The following is a 20012-nucleotide window of genomic DNA, read 5'->3' on the forward strand; positions in this document are numbered from 1 at the left end:
ATTTGGAGCTAAGATTTGCGATTACGATGTCTCTGTACAACCCACAAAATTCCGGCACTGCCCCTGAGTGTCGTCGGCTTAGAAAGAGTTCACTGAAACATAGCAAAATGAATAGCACCGGTGTATTTCCTTCAATCTAGTGACTTCAGAATGCTAACAGCATTGCTTCTATTGGTGACTTCTGGCTTATAAGGAGGCTAGAGCTCACCTCGAAATCAGGTGGGCCATATCCGATGACTCCTTTTTTTTGGGTAGGAGCCTCTACTCAGGGGGACGGCTTGGTCAATCCTGTGTCCCCCCCTCTCAAATTACCAAAGCTCTAGCTGCGTCCTTGCATCGGTACGCTCATTGAGCACCGAGTATCTGTACGTAGGTACCATCGCATGGTGACAGGAAAGCCAGCTCAACCAGCAACGCTGTTGCAATCAACCTGCATTACGCATGCCATTGATGTAGCGGGTGTTTCGTTTTCCACATGTTTGAAGTGAAACGAGTGAGGGTCGCTTTCCCTTCAGAGGCACAACAGCCTGGAGCAGCGTCCCCAGACGTACAGCTGGCCTGGAGCAGCGTCCCCAGACGTACAGCTGGCTTATATTTCGTGTTAATTGAAAAGAGAGGAGAAGAGGAATTCTCAACAGGAGGATATCTGCTTAAGCGTATTTGCGAAAAAGCTGAAAACCCTGCTATTAACCTTTGCGTGGGATGAACATTGACACCATTTTGCATGAATTATTTAACATTAATATACTCTAAAATGCATGCGTTTTATCGAAAGCATTTTGGTGTATTGAGAACTTGCATAGACAGGGTTATGATGACCACATATATTGTGAACAATTGGCACTATATTCTTGTAAACGGACGAATGAACCCAAAAAACATAATGGTAAATTATACACCAATTCACTTTTTCAGTATCCAAGAGATACCTGCAACCCCATCCCTTGAGCTTCACAAAGCAGGTGCCTTTATACGAAGCGGATGCAATCTGTGAGGCTTCCATGCATGATTGTTGTGGCTACGCACATGAGCTGTAAACAGCAAACTATATTGTTAAGCAACATCATTACAAAAAATTAGGCCTAAAAAGGTCGATAAATATAGAGCTATCACATGCGCACCTTCAATAAATTATAAACGACAAATCGCAAGGCCGCGCATTCCCGGTTTGACGCAGTAGTTCAGAAATTGGACTGCGGCGTACATTCCGCCTATATATATATATATATATATATATATATATATATATATATATATATATATATATGCATATATATAGATATAGATATAGATATAGATAGATAGATAGATTGATAGATAGATAGATATAGATATAGATATAGATATAGATATAGATATAGATAGATAGATAGATAGATAGATAGATAGATAGATAGATAGATAGATAGATAGATAGATATACATACATATATATATATATATATATATATATATATATATATATATATATATATATAGGGAACGGAAATGACGTGCACGGGACATTTCTGTCGGGGACCGTCGTTAGAGGAGGGCGTAAGTTTTCGCTTTCCATTTTTTGGGTTATTATTTTTATGGTAATTTGAACGTTGTTTATTGTACGAGCATAATGAATCGTGAATTCAAAGTTGCTCCGCTCTGATGGTGTATGCATGCAAATTCCTTGTGACCAATTGTGAATTTTTCGGGCCAGTCTTCGTTGCGTTTTCGAATCATGTTGTTTTGTTGGCGTCCATGGGGCGGAATGGTTGGGGCAAAATGGACACTCAGGGGATAATAGGACACAAAAGGTCCCGTTTTTCCCCACCTGAAATATGACTATTGCAAGGAAAGTTTGGCTTAAATAAGCCTTGAATACAATGTTGCAATGGTAGTAGCAGGCACATGAGTAGAGCCCGAAACAAATGAATCGATCCTGTTTCAGTTCTATGATTAAACAGTGGTCAAACTACTGTGTCAAACTGGGAATGTGCGGCCTTGCGATTTGTCATTTATAATTTATTGAAGGTGGGCATGTGATAGCTCTATATTTATCAACCTTTTTAGGCCTAATTTTGTGTAATGATGTTGTTTAACAAAGCTTATTTGTGAACACAAGAATTGTGAGTAACTACCTGTGATGACTTGATTCAGTATCACGCATTTGCCCATCTCTTTTGATAGCCTCTATAAGTTTCTTGTTAGCCAGCAAACAAGCAACCACTTCCGACCGACCCGTTATGCAAAGGTATCTTTAAAAGTAACTAAGGGTATGAAAAAGATGAAAAGTTAATGCATTTTTGGTCATTATCGCATAAAACTCACTGCACATTTCGTACTTTTTCGTACATTTAAAGGGTGAATTTCTCTGCATGCACGGGCACTGACGCAAGTACTAACGCGTAGGTATTCTGACAGAACTGGCGTACAAAATAAATTCAAGTCTTCCTTTCTCTGTTTATGGGCAAGACGCAGCAAATTGTAGTAAGTTTTGATGTTTATTTATCATGTGCCCGGAAACACGGCTAACTGCAATCAAGTGGGAAAAAGCCTTACATTCCATTTAAACGTATACGATTCAGTGTTTTGTTTTTAAATTATTAAATGGTTCAACGGTTTCTTGTTCCTTAAACATTAGGACTGATTTATTGTAAAGTATTACAAGGAAGGTGTTTTATCATATCGCCCTTAATATTAAACGTAACTAATTTAACACAACAAATGAAATGCCCTGTTACTAACTAGCTATAGGCATGCATTTAGATATTTCGCTTTGATAATTATACTTTATTTTTCATGGCAGGAAAACGTTTTCCTAGTTTATAAAAAGGAATATAGGTACACTGACGGGTCCAGGGAGGGGTGGAAAGGGGAGGGGGCTTAAGTGGCAAATGACCATCCCAAATCCGTTCAACGTTCACGCTGACGTTCTTTTTTAAGAGGAACTACTTCGCCAGACGGAAAATGGTTCGAAGTTACAAGAGAAAAACCGATCGGCAATCCTGGAGGCAGGATGCGATGGCAAGGACCATCAAAGCAGTCAAGGTGGGAAGAAGGTTCACCAAAAAAGCGGCACGCCGTTTTCTGGTCCTGAAGTCGGCTCTCGACAGACGGCTGAAAAAGGCACGGGCAATGTCAATAACAGAGGCCACAGAGAGGGTCCTGGGCCGACACAAACCTGTTTTCACGGAAGCTCAGGAGCGAGATTTGGTACAGCACATAATGGAGCTCAAAAACCGGGATGTTCGCAATAACCCCGACTGACCTCAAGAGGCTCGCATATAAGTTCGCAGACAAAAACAAAATCACTCACCCATCCAACACGGTGACGAAGATGGCGGAGGAGGCGTGGATACGGTGCTTCCGCAAGAGGAACCCCACGGTCTCACTAAGGACGCCAGGGGCCATAAGCGTTGCTCGCGCCGCGGCGTTCAACTCAGCCAATATCAACGCGTGCTTCGACAACCTTGAGTCGCGGATGGATTCTGCCCAGTTCGATCCCACACGTATCTACAACATAGACGAAACGGAATTCAACACGGTCGCAACAAAACAAGAGAAGGTGCTGGCGAGGAAATGGTGCAAGCAGGCCGGCCAACTGACATCTGCGGAACGAGGCACGCTGGTTACCGGGGTGATGTGTATCATCGCCGCGGGGAGCTACATACCTCCAGGTTTGATATTCCCAAGAAAGAGGGCCAACCAGCAGTTGGAGAATGGTCTTCCCTCAGGTAGCCTGGTGCTGTACCATGAGTCCGGTCGGATGCAGAAGGAGCTGTTTGTGAAATGGCTTGACCATTTCATACAGCCCGCGAAGCCCTCGAAACAGGATCCAGTCCTTCTCATACTGGATGGACATGCCAGCCACACCAAGGGCCTCGCAGCGTCCTGCTGTGCAGGGAAGCATGTGTGGTGATGCTCACCATTCCTCCGCACACCTCACACCGCCCTCAACCACTGGACCGGACGTTCATGCTTCCCGTCAGCACCTTCTTCCTCCAAAGTCAGAGAACGTGGCTCCGAAACAACCCTGGCAAAGTCATCACACTGTATGAGATGGGGGAGCTGATCGAGTCAGCCTACGTGCAGGCGGCAACAGTGAAGACGGCGTTGAAGGGCTTCGAAGTCACGGGGATCCTTCCCACAAACCGCCATGTGCTTGGCGAAGAAGACTTCGCAGCGGCGGAAACAGCGAACATCCCGCTGACCGGCACCGCAGACGCACCAGTGGGTCTCAACTCAGCAGCAGCTCCTCTGCTCATGCCTGGACCCTCTGACCTTGATGTCTCGGTGAGCACGAACGTTCGGGAGTCCTCGGAAACTGTCGCCGGAGACGCAACGCAGGCTGGAATATCGGGGCAGGGAAGCTCGACTAATGCCGAAACTCCGGCGAAGTTGCTCACCGCTGGGGCTCTGCCAGATGATTTCTCAAGCTCTAGCGATGACGAAGATGACGTTCTAGAAGTGTCATGCTCAGCTGGACCGAGCTATGCTTCCCATCGTCAGAATGACACACCTGCAAGCTCCTATGTATCTCCCCGCGAAATCCTCGCTGTGCCAAAAGTGCACTTAAGAGAGGAGAGAGGTAAATAACGAAAGCAAGATAAAACATGTGTCTTGACTGGCACACCATACAAGGAGGAACTCGAGAAGAGACTTGAAGGAAAAGAAGGTAGAGAGGGGGGAAAGAAAAATGACGACAGAAGTCAGTCTAAGGGAGAAAAAGGAAGGGTGTGGAAACTCAGAAACTGCAGCGCGAACAAAAGAAGCGTACGCCGCGAAAGCTTACCTTTGGGGAGTCCTCGGACGAAAACGATGTAGCTTGTCTGTACTGCGGATCCTTCTTCTCCATGTCCAAATCGAGCGAGTCTTGGTCGCGATGTGCTCTCTGCGATAAATGGGCGCACGATGCTTGTGCAGTGATTGCTGAAGAGGACAAGTGCTTGTTTGTGTGCGAACTGTGCCGGCATGACTAGGCAGGCTGATGTCTTGTCTAGTTTCGCCATTGGTTGTACCTGCTGACGGGTCCACTAGGCTGTGCTCTTTTCGTGTTTTGCGTTCACAGTGACTAAGAAGTGGATTGATGAGAAGAACGAGTGAGTGTTCCTGAGGGAACTTTGCTCGATGACTTGTGTGTTTGAAACTCGATCGTTTTCGTCTCATTGTGTAACCACCAGACTGTGTTCCTCTAGTTCTGTGTCTAAGCCATGCAGCGATGGCTGTTGCTTCATACCAAGCTGTGATGCACGTTTGCTGGCCATTATAACTTTCATTCGTGGGGTCATACTGAGGGAACGAGTATGGAGTGGGATGATTCGAACAAAATATGAGTGCCCAAACTTGATAAATATAGCTATTGGATGTACAGGTAAATACCTACTCACCGAGCAATGCATGTATTAATGCGTTCTCATTAAAAAATCATAATTTTGAAACTATTTATTTCGCATGTTCAATCTCATCACTTGTCCGTTTTGCCCCAAATACTACTTCGTTTTGTCCCAAGGCAGGGGCAAGATGAGGAAAAACCATTGCCTGATATTTAGGAGGATCACACTTTAACATGAAGAGATATGAAACCAGCGCTTTTATAAGAGATACACAATGGCTCAGCCTTCAATATCCACCTGCTAAAGACCTTCTGGACAGACTTATGAACTTCACATATTAATATACCGTTAAGGTGTCCGTCTTGCCCCGCTTTCCCATATATATATATATATATATATATATATATATATATATATATATATATATATATATATATATATATATGTGTGTGTGTGTGTGTGTGTAACTGATAACCAAAGCATCAGAGCATTAGGCGAAATCCGAGAAGTTCCTGGCCCTGGCCGTGTCCCCTCATAACGACTTCTGCGAATCTGGTCCCCCAATTATTTTCAGAAATCGACACCCACGCAAGGATTGTTTGGTCCATAGCGTTGTATAACGTCATCTCCTGGCACATTAAAGTTCAATAATTCGGCATAACAACATTGAACCCATAATTACGAACGCAGTGGTGTAGTTTCCTGATGAGTTTTGGGGGAGGGGGGGGGGGGAATTGAAGCCTCCATATGGTGGCGTTTTGAAGGTAGCCCGGCCCATTGTCCTCTTGTGTACCTCGCTCCCCTCCCTGTACCCAACGTAAAACACTGCAACTTACGGGAGCCGCGCGCCGCCGCGCAGCCAACGAGGGTCAGGTGATGTTGCGGAACAGCTGAGATATTTATTTCGGCGTCGTATTTAGGCTTTTCGGTAGCCGAAAGCTACCTTTAAATTTGTCTGGTCCCTCCCTGTCCGTCACATAGCAACATGCTACGTCCAGTCCCGAGTGATCCCGTGCAGTTTGGTCCCGTTTTGTCCGGTTCGGTCTGGTCCCGTCCAGTTCCGTTCATCATCTCCGATTCCTTTCGACCACGTTCGGTGACGTCCGATACTGTCTAATTGCGTCCGGTACCGCGTAGTCCAGCCTGGCGTTTGTCCGGTCCCGTGCCATCTAGTCCCATCTGGTCTCGTCCGGTTCCACCCGGTCCGGTCGTATCTCGCTTTTCTCGCCCAGTTCCCCTGACGAGGTCTGGTGCCGGACGTCCGTCCCCGTCTCGTCCCTTCCAGTGCCACCCAGTCTCATCTGTCTCTTCCTGTGTCATAGCCCACCCACCCCTCATGCCAGGTGCCAAACCCTGGTGACTTTTTCGTTTTATTTTATTTTGACCGTAGTGTTTTATACATCCGAGTTGATCTTTATCCCCGTTGATGCTCTGTCTTTCAACTTATTACTGCTATCCCTTATCCCATTACTGTCATTACCCTTGTCATGTTTTCGTCTTTTGACTTTTTCCTTATCGACTTTTATATTTTCGACTTTTTGGCCTTCGACTTTATTCCCATTCAACCCTTATCCCTGGCGGCTGCTACCCTTTTCGACCAACTGCCATTCGACTTTTTCCGATCCAAAACTTTCAGCCCTGTTGCTTCTATCCCTTTGAACTTTTTCACTAAGCTTTTTCCATTCGACTTTTGTATTTGATTTTTCATCTGGGAATCTCTCATATGTGTACGATGGCCCACTTGAGTGCTGAGGCAAACCTTCTGGTAACGAGGGGTGACAATACCTCATCGCAAATACGCAAGAAGTGCCACCCACGTTTCAGGACAGGTTGTAGATATATAACTAGACGGCATCGGCGTAGGACCGTCTCATGAAGGTGGGTGCCGATGCCAATTTGGATGCCCATTTTTCAATGCATCGCTGTAAAATTAACGTTCTCAAACAAGTGCGAGGTCATGTATCCCCTATTCCCCCTGCTCCTACACCTTTGGCTTCAGCAACAGAATGGAAAAAAAAATGTTGACGCGTTACAACATTTTCAAGGCGAGGACAAAATTTCGTGGCGGAAAGAAGACCAAAGTGGAAGCGAAAACGGCGCAAAGGTTGCAAACAATGAGCATTCTAACGGTACAAACCGGTATTAATGACGCTGATAGGCACTAACTTGGTAAACAGCACGGCTGTTCTAGGGAAGAGGGGTACTGCATATGCACTGGCCCAATTATATAGCTTTACAAGCGCCCAAGCACTGTAGGTACCATGTTTAACTGATTGTGTGTATATGGTGTGCTGACTGTATTGTATGGCTGTATGCGCTATTTTCTATGAGGAAGTTTTGGTGTTTGTGAAACATGCATGTGTACTAAGATGAGCATAATTGCTTGGAAGTATCAGTGTTGGGGTTTGATGAGGAGCAGTGCAGTAATTAAATGCACTGTGGCTTATGATCACAGTTTGGGACATTTGGCACTCAGTACTTCTAGGTACATTCCTTCTTCTTTACATCCTCCAGTCATGCTCCCAGTGACAAACCTGGGTGTGGAAATTGAGACAGTAGGCAGCATCCGAAGTTATAATGCAGTCTGCCAGGGTGGTCTGGTTTTGTGCTGCATTTAGCTGGTATAATTTGTGACACTGTTTGTTTCCCATATGGTAGGTATGCACATGCACCATTGAAATGTGAAGCATTGGATAGCACAAGGTCAGTTAGTGCCATGCATGCTGGTAACTGGTCCAGACCCTTCTGAAAGCTCACTTGCATTAAGGCTGTGAGATGAAACACCAATAACAAACAAACATTACCAACATTTTTGATAATGAGAAATGAGCCCAAGAGTCACGTCTTGTGGAGACTTAATTACCTTACGGTGGATACCAACTGACTACAAAGATCAGCTGCAGTTTCAATACTACCTTATTTAGCTGAATGTAGCATATTCAACCATGTCAGCTTACCAGGTCGTAACTCCAGTGGTCCCATGCCACTGTGTGTGCCAAGGTTTCTATCATAGGTGGGATCTAGGGCATAAACCAAAATATTCAGTAACATCACAAGGTGTAAATAGATGCAGAAATGGCATATTATTACTATCCTTGGTTAGGCATTATTTGATAATATACCATGAGCAGGAGGCACAGACATGATTCTGGCAAAATGAGCAGTGGGAGCCCTCTGCCAGGTGCAATACTCAATTACGACTAGCAATGACATAAATAGCATGCATGGATTGTGTAATATTAAAGTTAAGCATACTATTTTGATGATAAATTATGTGGTAAGTAGTGCTTAGGAGCAGAGATGGATTACAAACAATTACCCTGCCATTATCATAAAATTATCAGATCAGCACTTCAATTATGGATGCAAAGGGGGCCATTGAAAGACTGCATTTGTGCCCTTGTAACACCCAGATTCCCCTGTCTACTGACAGTAGAACTCAGAGGGCAGCTTAGGATGGCTACTGTAATAGGCCCTAATTTGTGTTTGTATTTCCTTAGGTGACCAGCTGTGAACAATGGCATCAAGAGTTCTTGGTAGTCAACCACTAACCTTTGTCACCAGCAATGTGAAAAAGCTTGAAGAGGTGACAGCCATTTTGGGGCATCAGTTCCCCATTCAGGTATGTTGGTGTTTGACAGTGTTCAGCTTAACATGTCCTTAAGTCATTTTCACAGGGCTATTATGTCTGTCTCCAAGTTGGGTAGAGGATGGTATGGCAACCAGTGAAACACAAAGCAAAAGTTCACTCCTATTTTGAGAAAGAACACTGTGCCATGCCTAAAACTTCTTTTTGGGTTTGAGGCATTGTGACAGCTTTTCAGAATGTCATTTAATGTGGAAGTAGTAACTAAATGGGCATCAAAGCACTGCTCAGTTTAATGGTTATGCATGGGCATGGCCATGTTAGAACAGCTAATGGTGGCATCAAAAGAGGATACAGATAGTCATGCTTATATATGTGTACTTATGCATGTATTGCATATATATTGGAGAATTTTGGAACATGTTGTCTTGTGTGCATTGCTTATTGTATGATACAGCAAATGCAGCATTTATGACATCAAACATTTGTTGTAGGCCTCAAAAGGCTTTGCTTGCTGTATTCTTTGTAGCAATTTAGAATATTGCCAAACTTCATCTCCTTTGAACATTTTTATCTGCCCAGTGATCATTTGCAAGACAGAAATTACACTCTAAACATTCTGTCACCCACTGTACACATGCAAGTTTGGTTTTCATTGTATGCCTACATAGCACATGCTCAAGGAATTTTTAAAAAATTGTATGCCACATGATTTTGTGCAAGTCTGAGTTCTGTATGGCTGAAAGCTTTTAAAATTTCATCATCAATTTAGAGGCTTACTGGTCTGGTACTTACTTTGTATTTTAGGGGAGGAGAAGTATGTCCTACTAGTTGCATGTTGTACAGAGGTAGTTGCATAAATTGTTTGTTTTGCATGTTAATGATGGATGCCATATCTCTGATACATGGTATTTCAAGTGTGTTGAGGTGTCTATGGTCTATGATAAATGTTAGTGACTGACACATTTCTGGTGAGTGTGGTGTCATTGTGTGTAGGTACGTGCACGTCGGTGCCATGCTGATTGAGGCTTAAAGGTAAGCCAATAAAGTTTCCTTTGCTAGTTTTGTAGTACTCTGAGAACAGAAGTGCAGGCAAAGGGGGCACAAGGGGCACTGGCTCCCCCCCCCCCCGCCCGTAGATTCCGATTTGCAGGCCCGAAGGACCCGAAAAGCCAGCCAGATGTCTCATTTGGGGACCCCGGCTCGCAGGTCCGGGCACTCAAATGCCACCCAGAGGGCCCCACACACTGATTAGGGGCCCACTGAGTCGATAAGGACGTGTATTTTGATCAGACTGCACCAGTAACGCACAGTCGGCTCCATGACGGCACGAGCTAAGGAATATTTCCCAAGCAGGGGCAAAGCCGGGGCGAGCGATTTACATTGCTCGGGGCCCCACAGTGCCTAAAAAGGGCCCTGTGTTGCCAAGGGGTCCCAAGTCGGCCAGAGACAGTGTTCGAGAAGGTCAGAAGAGCCTAGACGGCCCATCGGGTCCGAGGATCAGGGGCCCGATTGGAGGGTCGAAGGGCATAATGGTCTGGTGGGAGTCTTATTCAGGGGCCCAGACCTGCGAAAACGGACCCTCAAATAACGGTCAGAGGGCCCTTCGCGCCGATCGGGGACCCCCGAGTCGACATGGGCCTATATGTCGATCAGGCACCACCATACCACATAGTCGGCTCCGTTTCGGTATGGGCCTGAGGACCCACTTCCCAATCAGCTATAAAGTCGGGGCCGGTGTTTTACACTGGTCGGAGTCCTTGTATCTCTCAGGGGCCCACAGTGCCTAACTGAGGGCACTGTGCTCGCAGGGCCCCGCCGACCAAGGGAAGCGTTTGATGAGGCCCGAAGAGGGGACTGGGTGACCCTCAGGAACCGGCGATCAGAGGCTTGGTTGGAGAGCATAAGGACCCGAAGGACTGGCTGTAGGTCACGTAAGAATCGCAGAGTCCTGAACCGCAGGGCCGTGACCGTAAAAGAACCGTAGGGTCCGTAGAGTCCGAACAAGTTGAAAAACCGTAGGGTGGTGACCTGAAATATCAGTCAGAGGTCCTCTTGCACTGTTTTAGGAACCCCTGAGACAATGCAGGTATCTGAGTCGGTCAGAGACCACGAACTCCGAACAGTCTGCGCCATGTCTATTTGAGCCCCTGAGACCCATTTTCCAAGCAGAAACGAGGCCGGGTTCCACGATTTGCAATGTGTGGGGTCCCTGATACAGTGAGAGGCTCCTGCGTCGGTCGCCAACACACGGCCCCAGTGCCGGACAGGGGTCGTGTGGCTGCTAGCGGCTCCGGGTCGGAGCGGTGTTTGAAGGGGGCTCGAAAAGGGGCGGCAAGGTCTCCCAAGACCAAGAATCATGGGCTCGACAAAATGGCTGAAGGGTCCGAAGGGATGGCTGTAGGTCGCATTAAAGACCCCCACCCATAGGGACGGGATCTCAAATGCCAGTAGGATGATCTCTCGCACCGATGGGAACCACTGAGGCAGAGCGTTCTTCTATTTTGGCCAGAGATCACGAACAACGAACAGTCAGTTCCACGTAGGTCTGAGCTCTGGGGCCCCATTTCCCAAGCAGGGACAGGGCCAGGCCCGCGATTTATATCGATCGGGCTCCTGGGTCGTTCAGGGGCCCATAGTGCCTAAAAGGGCATTCTATGTCCACAAGGGGCCTCGAATTGGTCGGGAGAATATTTGTTCAAAAGGGACGGAGCCGGAAGCCCGAATGACAGAGGGCCTCTTTCGTTGGTCGGGGCCCTCTGACAATGGAAGGAGTCAAGAACTTATGATGAGCCCTCTCATTGAGGTGATGGAAGAGTCCTGTGCCAGTCAGGGCCCCCAGTGCCGAACGGTGCGCCCTCTAACCCTGTTCCAGGATGGGCCTGTTAAGCCCAAGTGTAGTCTATATGCCAATTATCTGACCACCTGCGGTGAGCAAGGATGTTGTTCCGTTAATGACGGTTCGTGCGTCGATTCGGGGTCAACTGCGTGTGCCAGAAAGCCTCCCACGTCAGGGAGCGAACCAATATGATATGATGTATCCCTTTAAGGGCCTCCGGATCGGCCTGGTAATGCCGCCCCGTGCCGCCAGGATGACGGCCGGAAAACACACCGCAGTGCGACAGAATGGCCCTTCAACCGTTGACTGGGGAACAACAATGTTTCCCGTAGTGTTGCACCCAAGATGGCCCCTTTACCGGAAAGAAATAGGACTCCATTCATTATTGTTAAAGTGAGTCGGTCAAAATGAGTTCAAAACGACAAGGGCATCCCATGTTCCCCTGAGAACGTTCATTTTTTTGTAGCATCGACGACTGAAATAAATGTCATTAAAATGTTTGAGCCTGCGCACCGGGTGCCGGTAATGTAGTGGTTACCGCGCCTTCGTTAACCATTGCGCGTCTAGGAAGCCTCAGATAACGGGGTTCGATTTCCTGCGGTGCCTGCCCTTCTCGCCAGGGTGAGAGGCTGGCGTTGTTATCGGCGTTGGACACTACATGCAACGCCAGGGGTCAGGCGCCGGGTGTGCATCAATGGCCATAGGAAAATAATGTTTCTGAATGTCTTCCAAAATTAACCCGTGCGGTTCAAAGGTTACCTTGGACGAATCATTTGTACAACTTTGATACTGTCGTTTGGGCAGATTAACAGTTACAGCGACATGACAAATACAAATTTTACCTTTTTCTTCCAGTTCCACAACCAGACTCCAGCATCACCTCGCGGTGCTGCAAAGACCAAAACGTTGATAACATCAATCTAAAAACGGCACAGGTGAAATACACACCCCGAATGCCTCTAAATGTACGATTTGTTGTCCAAAGGGTTCAGAGACATTTTATTCAGATGCGTCACTATTTTTGTTCACCTGTTGGCCTAACCTAGTGTAAGCCACGGGACCTAGTGTAAGCCAAGGGGCCTGCGCTGCGCGTCCCGAGAAAACTGCAACACCTGGTGTCGATTTTTTTTTGCTTCTGAGGTATGCGGGCACGTAAGCTCAAAACTGCGTTGCTTAATTTGTTCCACTTATCAGTTCTGGCCGAATGTTGAAGATATACAGATAGACATAGCCCGGCCATCTTAATACAAATTGTTGACCCATTCTCATCTTCAATGTACAGTCGCGGAATCCTTGCTTTTTCTGTACAACTCAGGCAAAAATTCTGCCAAAGTTCCTGAACCAGTCAAAATAAAGAGCTCCGGGGATTTATGTGAAGTAGCCATTCAACTCGTGATTTTGTCAGTTTGTGTATGATAAACCTAAGGCAAATTTGATCTCGCGGTATCGTCTGGCCTATATTTGAGTCAGGTAAAATATGTTAAATATATATGCATATATATATATATATCATATCTAAGAAAAGCATGTTCTCAACAACAAATGGGTCATAACCGGTGAAATTTTTTTTTGGGGGGGGGAGCCTTCTACCAGTTACCTAGAATTAACGACTTTGAGTGTAAAGCAACATCCGGTGATGGGGAATTTTTTACTCCATTCCCCGATATTTTATATGAATTTTTCACTCCTACCTGACATTGTCTAAACACTCATACCAAACCCATATTTTCCCTTCAGAGGTTGTAAGATGTCATCCAAAACCGAACTCACTTGAAACCATCAAGCATAAACAAGGCTGCTTAGAATCTGGACACCTATGGCCATATCCTGCCTCACCTACGCCTGGATCATGCCTATGTTTGCACAGAGCAAGGGCACCAGGTACCTACAAGCCCAAGAGCCCCAGCGACTCCAGCCGCTTGCGTGCACTAAGTTCGGTTTGTTTACAAAATGCATCATTACAGCTGTGTGCCAAACACAAGGTTTTGACGCATCCCCAATGTTTTGGGTCGCACCACGCAATCGTCACACCAGGAAAGCAAGGCCTGGTACAAGCACGAGCAAAGCCTGGTAGAGAATTTTACTCCACGTATTTCTTTTACCTGAAGAAACTTGACCACTAAATTACACCACTCCCGAAAGGTAGGAGTGAAAAGTTCTTCTAAAATGCCTTCCAAATGAAACTTAAAAGCTGAATATCACCATTTGCGGACTGTGATGCAACTTCATTTTTCCTCCCTTTCCAGTTATCTTTAATCATACCATTTATGGCTTAAAATGTTGGCCAGTTTGTCTGGAAAGTGTTTCAGCTGCAAATTTGCACATTTTGCATACAACAATTGGATTTATTCTCCAACCGCCCAAACATGTTTAAGATGCACCCAAGAGTGAACAATTCGTAGGGAATGGAGCAGGCAATTCGAAGCACTGAGAAGTGCAAAGAACAGCACGAAAACATTGGTGTTGCGTAATTTTTAAGCTCGTCACACTTTTATGAAATTACTTTTCCTTAATGTATTTTGTTGCACTGTAATGACCTAAGATGTTAAAAAAGTTTTTATCAGGTTCATGATCTTACGTCCATGCCAACTTAAAATGTATGTCTTTGCTTGCTGGAGCACCTCTCACTGATTTACAGGTTCCGACTTTTGGGAATTGGATTCTTCACTCCGTGCGGTCTTTTCGGGATATAATTCTTCACTCCCACCCTAGTTCAAAAATGATTCTAGCTCACTGATCTTCTGTCTTGTCAGAGTCTTGTGATGCTTGGTGATAAGATGCGGTGATAAAGTCTTGCAAAGTAAGTTGGGAAAACAGTAAAAAATCACAACTTTGTCCCCAAATTTGCCCGCAAACGGAATTTTCCCTGGATTTCGCCTGCTGTCTTCTCAAAGTCGGGTGGGGGGGGGGGGGGGGCTGAAAGCCTCCAAGTGAATAGGAAATTATCCCAGATAGTAGGTGCTTTTGGACGCCCATTTGACAAGCGCGTAGAAATGTGCTTGCTTCGGGACGTTGCTGTCAGTCAAATGCAGTGACTACCCATGCGGGATATGCAATCTCCTAGATTACAACTATGTTTGTAGTAGGTGATTAACGCTGGAAAATTTGATGTATCGTACCCTGAGCTGAAAAAAGATTCAGAGACATGATATACCTGGTGATGGGATCCCAGATAGGTCTTTCTCCACCTTTTAGAGTGTAGTCATTGGTAAAAATTCGCGTCATCGTTCTAAGCTCACTTTTCGTGATAGTTCTTGCAGACGTCACGCACACGTAATCGAGAACTTTATATATATATATATATATATATATATATATATATATACAAAATATCGCGCACTCGTGTACTCGTGGGAGGGAGGGGTCAGGTTTCGCAAGAAATTTTCCCATCCGGATAGATTTACTCAAATGCTGCTGCATGTGAATGTGCAAGTTCCGAAGGGTGGAACCTATGTATAATGCTCCACGCGAGGCGCAACTGAACTGGTGAACGGCAGTAGATTGGCAGAATTAGGGTAATCTCTGCTATGTTTGAGGATGGAACGTACTGAGAAGTCCACCAGAAGAATCCTAGGATTTAAAAAGGATCGAATTTCGATAGGAGGCTGATCAACTAGCGTTTGAGGCTTTTGAAATCTGAGCCAAAGTACGGCAGAACAAAATACTTTTGAGTTTCGGAACGTCAAAGGGACAGGACGAGGAAAGATGCCTAGAGTCGAAGAATCTACAAATCAATGAATGCATGGTGCTCAAGAGAAAGCCGTTGTCCTAGAAATGCCTCTTTAGATGCTCGATTTCAGCATGAAAGCAATGTTTAGTGGAGCTGAGATGGTGTGCTCTAAGGATGGCCGTCCATATGGAGCTAAGCTTGAGTGAATCCGGAATAAAACGGAAAAAAATCGTGCCCATCTCAGTAAAAGTAGGTTTCTGTACACTGAAGTGAGTTAACGACCACTTTCCTTGTGGATGAGGACGTCCAGAAAGGGAAGTTTGCCATCTGACTTTTCATCCATCGTAAATCTAATATTTGGACGTTTGCTTTTTACGAAATAAGGGAAAACCATCATGAGAGCTATACTTGAAAGAAGAAAATAATCATAAACACACCTGCAATAAAAGAAAGGAGAATTCGGTCGGACAGGAGCTAAGCCAGAGCTTTCCATAATAACATATGCAAATACTTGCGAATTTTGGACCCAAAGGAAGACCAATGTTGACTCGCTCTTTCTGTCCATATAACTTACGATTGAAAATGAAAAACAAATTTGTCACAGTGAGCTCAATGATAGACTTGAAACATTTAAGCGCTATTTCTAATACCTCAGCGGCTGTTTAAAACAAAGCTCAACACAAATGTCGATGGTCTCGCAAAGGAATGTTGGCAAATAAAGTAACTGCATCGAAGTTAGCCATGTTCAAAGAACATCGAACATCGAGCATCGAAGCTAGCCGTGTTCGAGGAACATTGAACATCGAGCATCGAAGTCAGCCATAGTTAGCCAAGTTAGCAATCTCATTCTACGTATGCGACTTCACTTACGACCTCATAGGAATTGCTTAAAGAGTGCTAATTTTTGAGAGGGTTGAGCTCGGGAACCAGAAATGTAGTTGGACTTTAAGCCAGAGTACCACAAACGGAGAAAGTAGATGGAGAGGGACTAGGGCCATGTGTTTCCTCGGCAAACCGCACAGAATACCGGGCGTATTCCCGAGACAAAGAGGTGCTTGTGCGCTCCATCCTTTATTAGCGATGAGCTATTTCAATTGAAACAGCGTGTATGACATGTTGGATCCAGAATCTGAGAACGTCATACATCCGTGCTTCCAGCCGTACTCCATCATTCGCACGTTTACTTCCTGACAGAATGTGTTCGAGATCTGAGAACTCGAAGTGACTGCATTGATATAATGCATCGTTGTTGAAAAATCGAAGTGATTGCATTGATATAACATACCATTGTGGGTTTTCGTCCTTTTGGTCGGATTTCATCGCAGCCGTTGTCCCGCGAAACGCGTCGTGAGCTAGATTAAGATGCACGCACGCACGCACGCACATACGCACGCACGCACGCACGCACGCACGCACGCACGCACGCACGCACGCACGCACGCGCCCACGCACCCATATATATATATATATATATATATATATATATATATATATATATATATATATATATATATGGATGCGTGCGTGCGTGCGTGCGTGCGTGCGTGCGTGCGTGCGTGCGTGCGTGCGTGCGTGCGTGCGTGCGTGTGTGTGTGTGTGTGTGTGTGTGTGTGTGTGTGGGCGCGCGCGCGTCCGGTAAGTTCAAATTCACAATATATTCACAATATGCTGCAACTGCCTGCTCGTGACATTTTGTGTATTTTCTTCCTAGATCGTCAGCAAGGACATTGACGTACCTGAGTACCAAGGAACACCACAGGAGGTTGCTACTCAGAAGTGTAAGACAGCCGCAAGCATCCTGAAGACACCTGTTGTTGTGGAGGACACAAGCCTGTGTTTTAATGCTCTTGGTGGGCTACCAGGTGAGCCAGAGGTGTTTAGTCGTACCTTTACTCCCTGACAGAATGTGCCCAAAATCTGAGTGCTCCAAGTGATTGCATTGATGTAATACATCGTTTTTTGTTTTTGGTCCTTTGGCTGGATTCCGTTGAAATAAGCGTAATTAATTTCCGTTTTGATGCACAATACTTCAAAAATGCCCCAAATGCGACCATCCCGACGTGAATAATACAAATCAACGTCTGCGTTTTACCTAGGTCCTTACATCAAATGGTTTTTAAAAACCCTGAAGCCAGATGGCCTCGTCAAGATGCTGTCCGCATGGGAGGACAAGACGGCCTACGCGCTCTGCACGTTCGCGTTCTCCCCTGGCGGTGAAAGTGATGAAGTAATATTGTTCGAGGGACGAACAGATGGCATCATCGTCTCTCCGCGAGGGCCGGCCGATTTCGGCTGGGATCCATGCTTCCAGCCGGAAGGATACAACCAGACGTATGCCGAAATGGAGAAGGATGTGAAGAACACCATATCTCACCGGCGTCGTGCACTGAGTCGGCTGAGGGAGCACTTCACCAGTGAACAAGATGGCGCTTGCAACAAAATCGCCGGCGACACAAAAGAGCCGGTAGCATGGTTCTAGCCAGGTTAAAACGGTGTCCGATTCCATGACGTGGATGAGTTTGAAACTGAGCAGGCAACGCGTTGCTCGGATAGAAAACGAGCGTGGCGAATATTCGTTGAAATATTTCGTGGCGCGTTTACTACAACTGGACGGCAGATTGTGTCCAGTTATGTCTGACGTGAAGCTTCAAGCGTATTGCCGATGTAAAAGCGGCTGTGATTTTCTGGCAGGTCCGCTAATTCACAATATGTTTAAATGTAGCTGACTGCTTGGGACCTTGCGCTCAAGCAGCCGTTGAAATGCAGGTTTGGTGCTTGTGAAGATATGTGTCTCTGCACTCCTTGCGTGCGTCTTCAAGTTTTCCGGGAAGGAACATAAGCTATCGGGACGTATGGACTAGTTTTAAGACCCAGACAGCTTGGGGCGGGGACATACATGTCAATAATACACGCGTAGTCTTACTTGCTGCTCGGACTGACAAGCATCGCCATAAGTGATCAGCGATGCAACCTGTCCTACTGCCAAAATAAACTTTATGAAGTCTGTTTTTTCCGGCTCTGTATGCGTTTTCTCTACCTAGAAACCCTGGCAACGTTACGGACTGACAGAGCAACAAGGCTTTGTCCAGGATGTGATCAGAGGAGCGAGGATAACGATTGTCGTGGTGGATTATGTAGCTAGATGATCGTGGAGAGAAAAATCTTATTCTGGCGGCAATTACTTCGGCAGTTGTACCGCATCTGCTACGTTTACCAAGTACGCGTTCTGTAAAACTTGTTGGACGGTTGCCGGCTGTTGACGGACATCACCGGCATGGGTTTCGCACTTGCTGAAAAGGTCTGAATCACCTACAGGCAATACGAAACCTGTACAATATTGGGATCGGCAGCTGCATACGGCATTATGTGTGCCTCCAACACCTTCATGTAGCTGTATGTGTCATGCAATGTCAATGAATCTCGTTTTAGCCCACACCCGTCACCCACCGAAATTGCGTCGACCAATGCGTAAAGCTGCGGCGCGCTGGCAATTTGTTTTTCATTAGGGTTTCCCATACTGACCCGTCTATTTTGCGAAGATAAAGGCCACGGACATTCCCAGCTGATTGTGTCCCGTAGCGTCACAAAACCAAAAAATCACTATCAACCTTGCAATCGCTCCACACCAGACCTGACGGCGCGGGGCGGAGCGGGACGGCATCGGACGAAACTGAACAGGGCGAACGAGTCCGGACGAGGTCAAATGAAGCCGGATGGAGCGCAGTGAGGCCAGACGAGATCGGATGAAACCGGAAGGATTGTAGTGAGTTGTCCTGTGCATCTTCGAAGAACGTTATTAACATAGATAAGGCGGTAGTAATAGCCATATTCTTCGGAGAAAAACCATGATAACAGAGATATAGATGCGTTAATAGTTCAGCAGCATGCCTTTGTAGAAATGAATAGCTGAAGAACATTATCAGCTATTCGTTGCTCCTGCCGAAGTATCCACGCATTCATATCTCCATTCTCATGGTTTTCTCCAACAAACAAGGCTATTACTACTGTCTCATCTATGAAAACCTAATAAGGTCAGACGGGGCCGTAGGACACCGAACGGACCGGACCGGACGGACCGGATGGGATCAAACAGACGCGGAAGTGACCATGCCAAACTGGATAACATCAGACGATATTTGACACCAAAGGGCGTGACCAATGCAAACCACACGGGACAGAGCGAGGCCAGGCGGCTCCGGGCAGAGCCAGGTGAACCGAGACGGGACCAGGCAAGACCGAAAAACACCGGTCCGGACCCGATAATCGAGCGTGGGACTGAGCGGTGCCGGATGGGACCGGCCGTAGCTAGATGGGATCAGATGGGACTGGATGGGACTGGACGGGATAGAAAAGCACTGAACAGTACTGAACAGCATCGAATCGGACCAGACCAAACCAGACGGGACCGGGCGGACCAGACCGGCCCCGCCTGGTTCCGCCGGCCCTTTGCCGGTCCCGTCCGGTCCCGCTCTGTCCCGTTCTGTCCCTTGTTGTTCCTGCTGGACAAGGCCCTTGCCGTTCGATCCCGTTCCATCACGTCAGGCCATGTCTGATCCCGTCGGGCTCCGTCAAGACTCATCCGGTCCCAGGTCGCGTCCGACAACAGAC

At 46.4% G+C, this 20012-nt stretch overlaps 1 protein-coding gene across 4 annotated transcripts; it reads left to right on the forward strand.

Moving 5' to 3' along the window:
- Positions 1-7117: 7117 nt before the first annotated feature.
- On the forward strand, positions 7118-18413 carry LOC119110531 (inosine triphosphate pyrophosphatase). Of its 4 annotated transcripts, none has more exons than XM_037234396.1 (4): positions 7118-7187; positions 8810-8931; positions 17116-17266; positions 17501-18413. In XM_037234396.1, the coding sequence occupies exons 2-4, from the start codon at positions 8827-8829 to the stop codon at positions 17881-17883; spliced, it is 639 nt and encodes a 212-aa protein (XP_037090291.1). In that variant the 5' UTR covers positions 7118-7187; positions 8810-8826; the 3' UTR covers positions 17884-18413. The 4 variants fall into 4 exon arrangements, with proteins under 4 accessions (XP_037090291.1, XP_037090290.1, XP_037090289.1 ...); XM_037234395.1 differs by lacking the exon at positions 7118-7187 and adding an exon at positions 7326-7413; XM_037234394.1 differs by lacking the exon at positions 7118-7187 and adding an exon at positions 7456-7561.
- Positions 18414-20012: the final 1599 nt, after the last annotated feature.

Source organism: Pollicipes pollicipes, unplaced genomic scaffold (genome assembly GCF_011947565.3).
Source record: "Pollicipes pollicipes isolate AB1234 unplaced genomic scaffold, Ppol_2.1 Scaffold_7231;HRSCAF=8579_pilon_pilon_pilon, whole genome shotgun sequence".
In the NCBI taxonomy this organism is placed as follows: domain Eukaryota; kingdom Metazoa; phylum Arthropoda; class Thecostraca; order Pollicipedomorpha; family Pollicipedidae; genus Pollicipes; species Pollicipes pollicipes.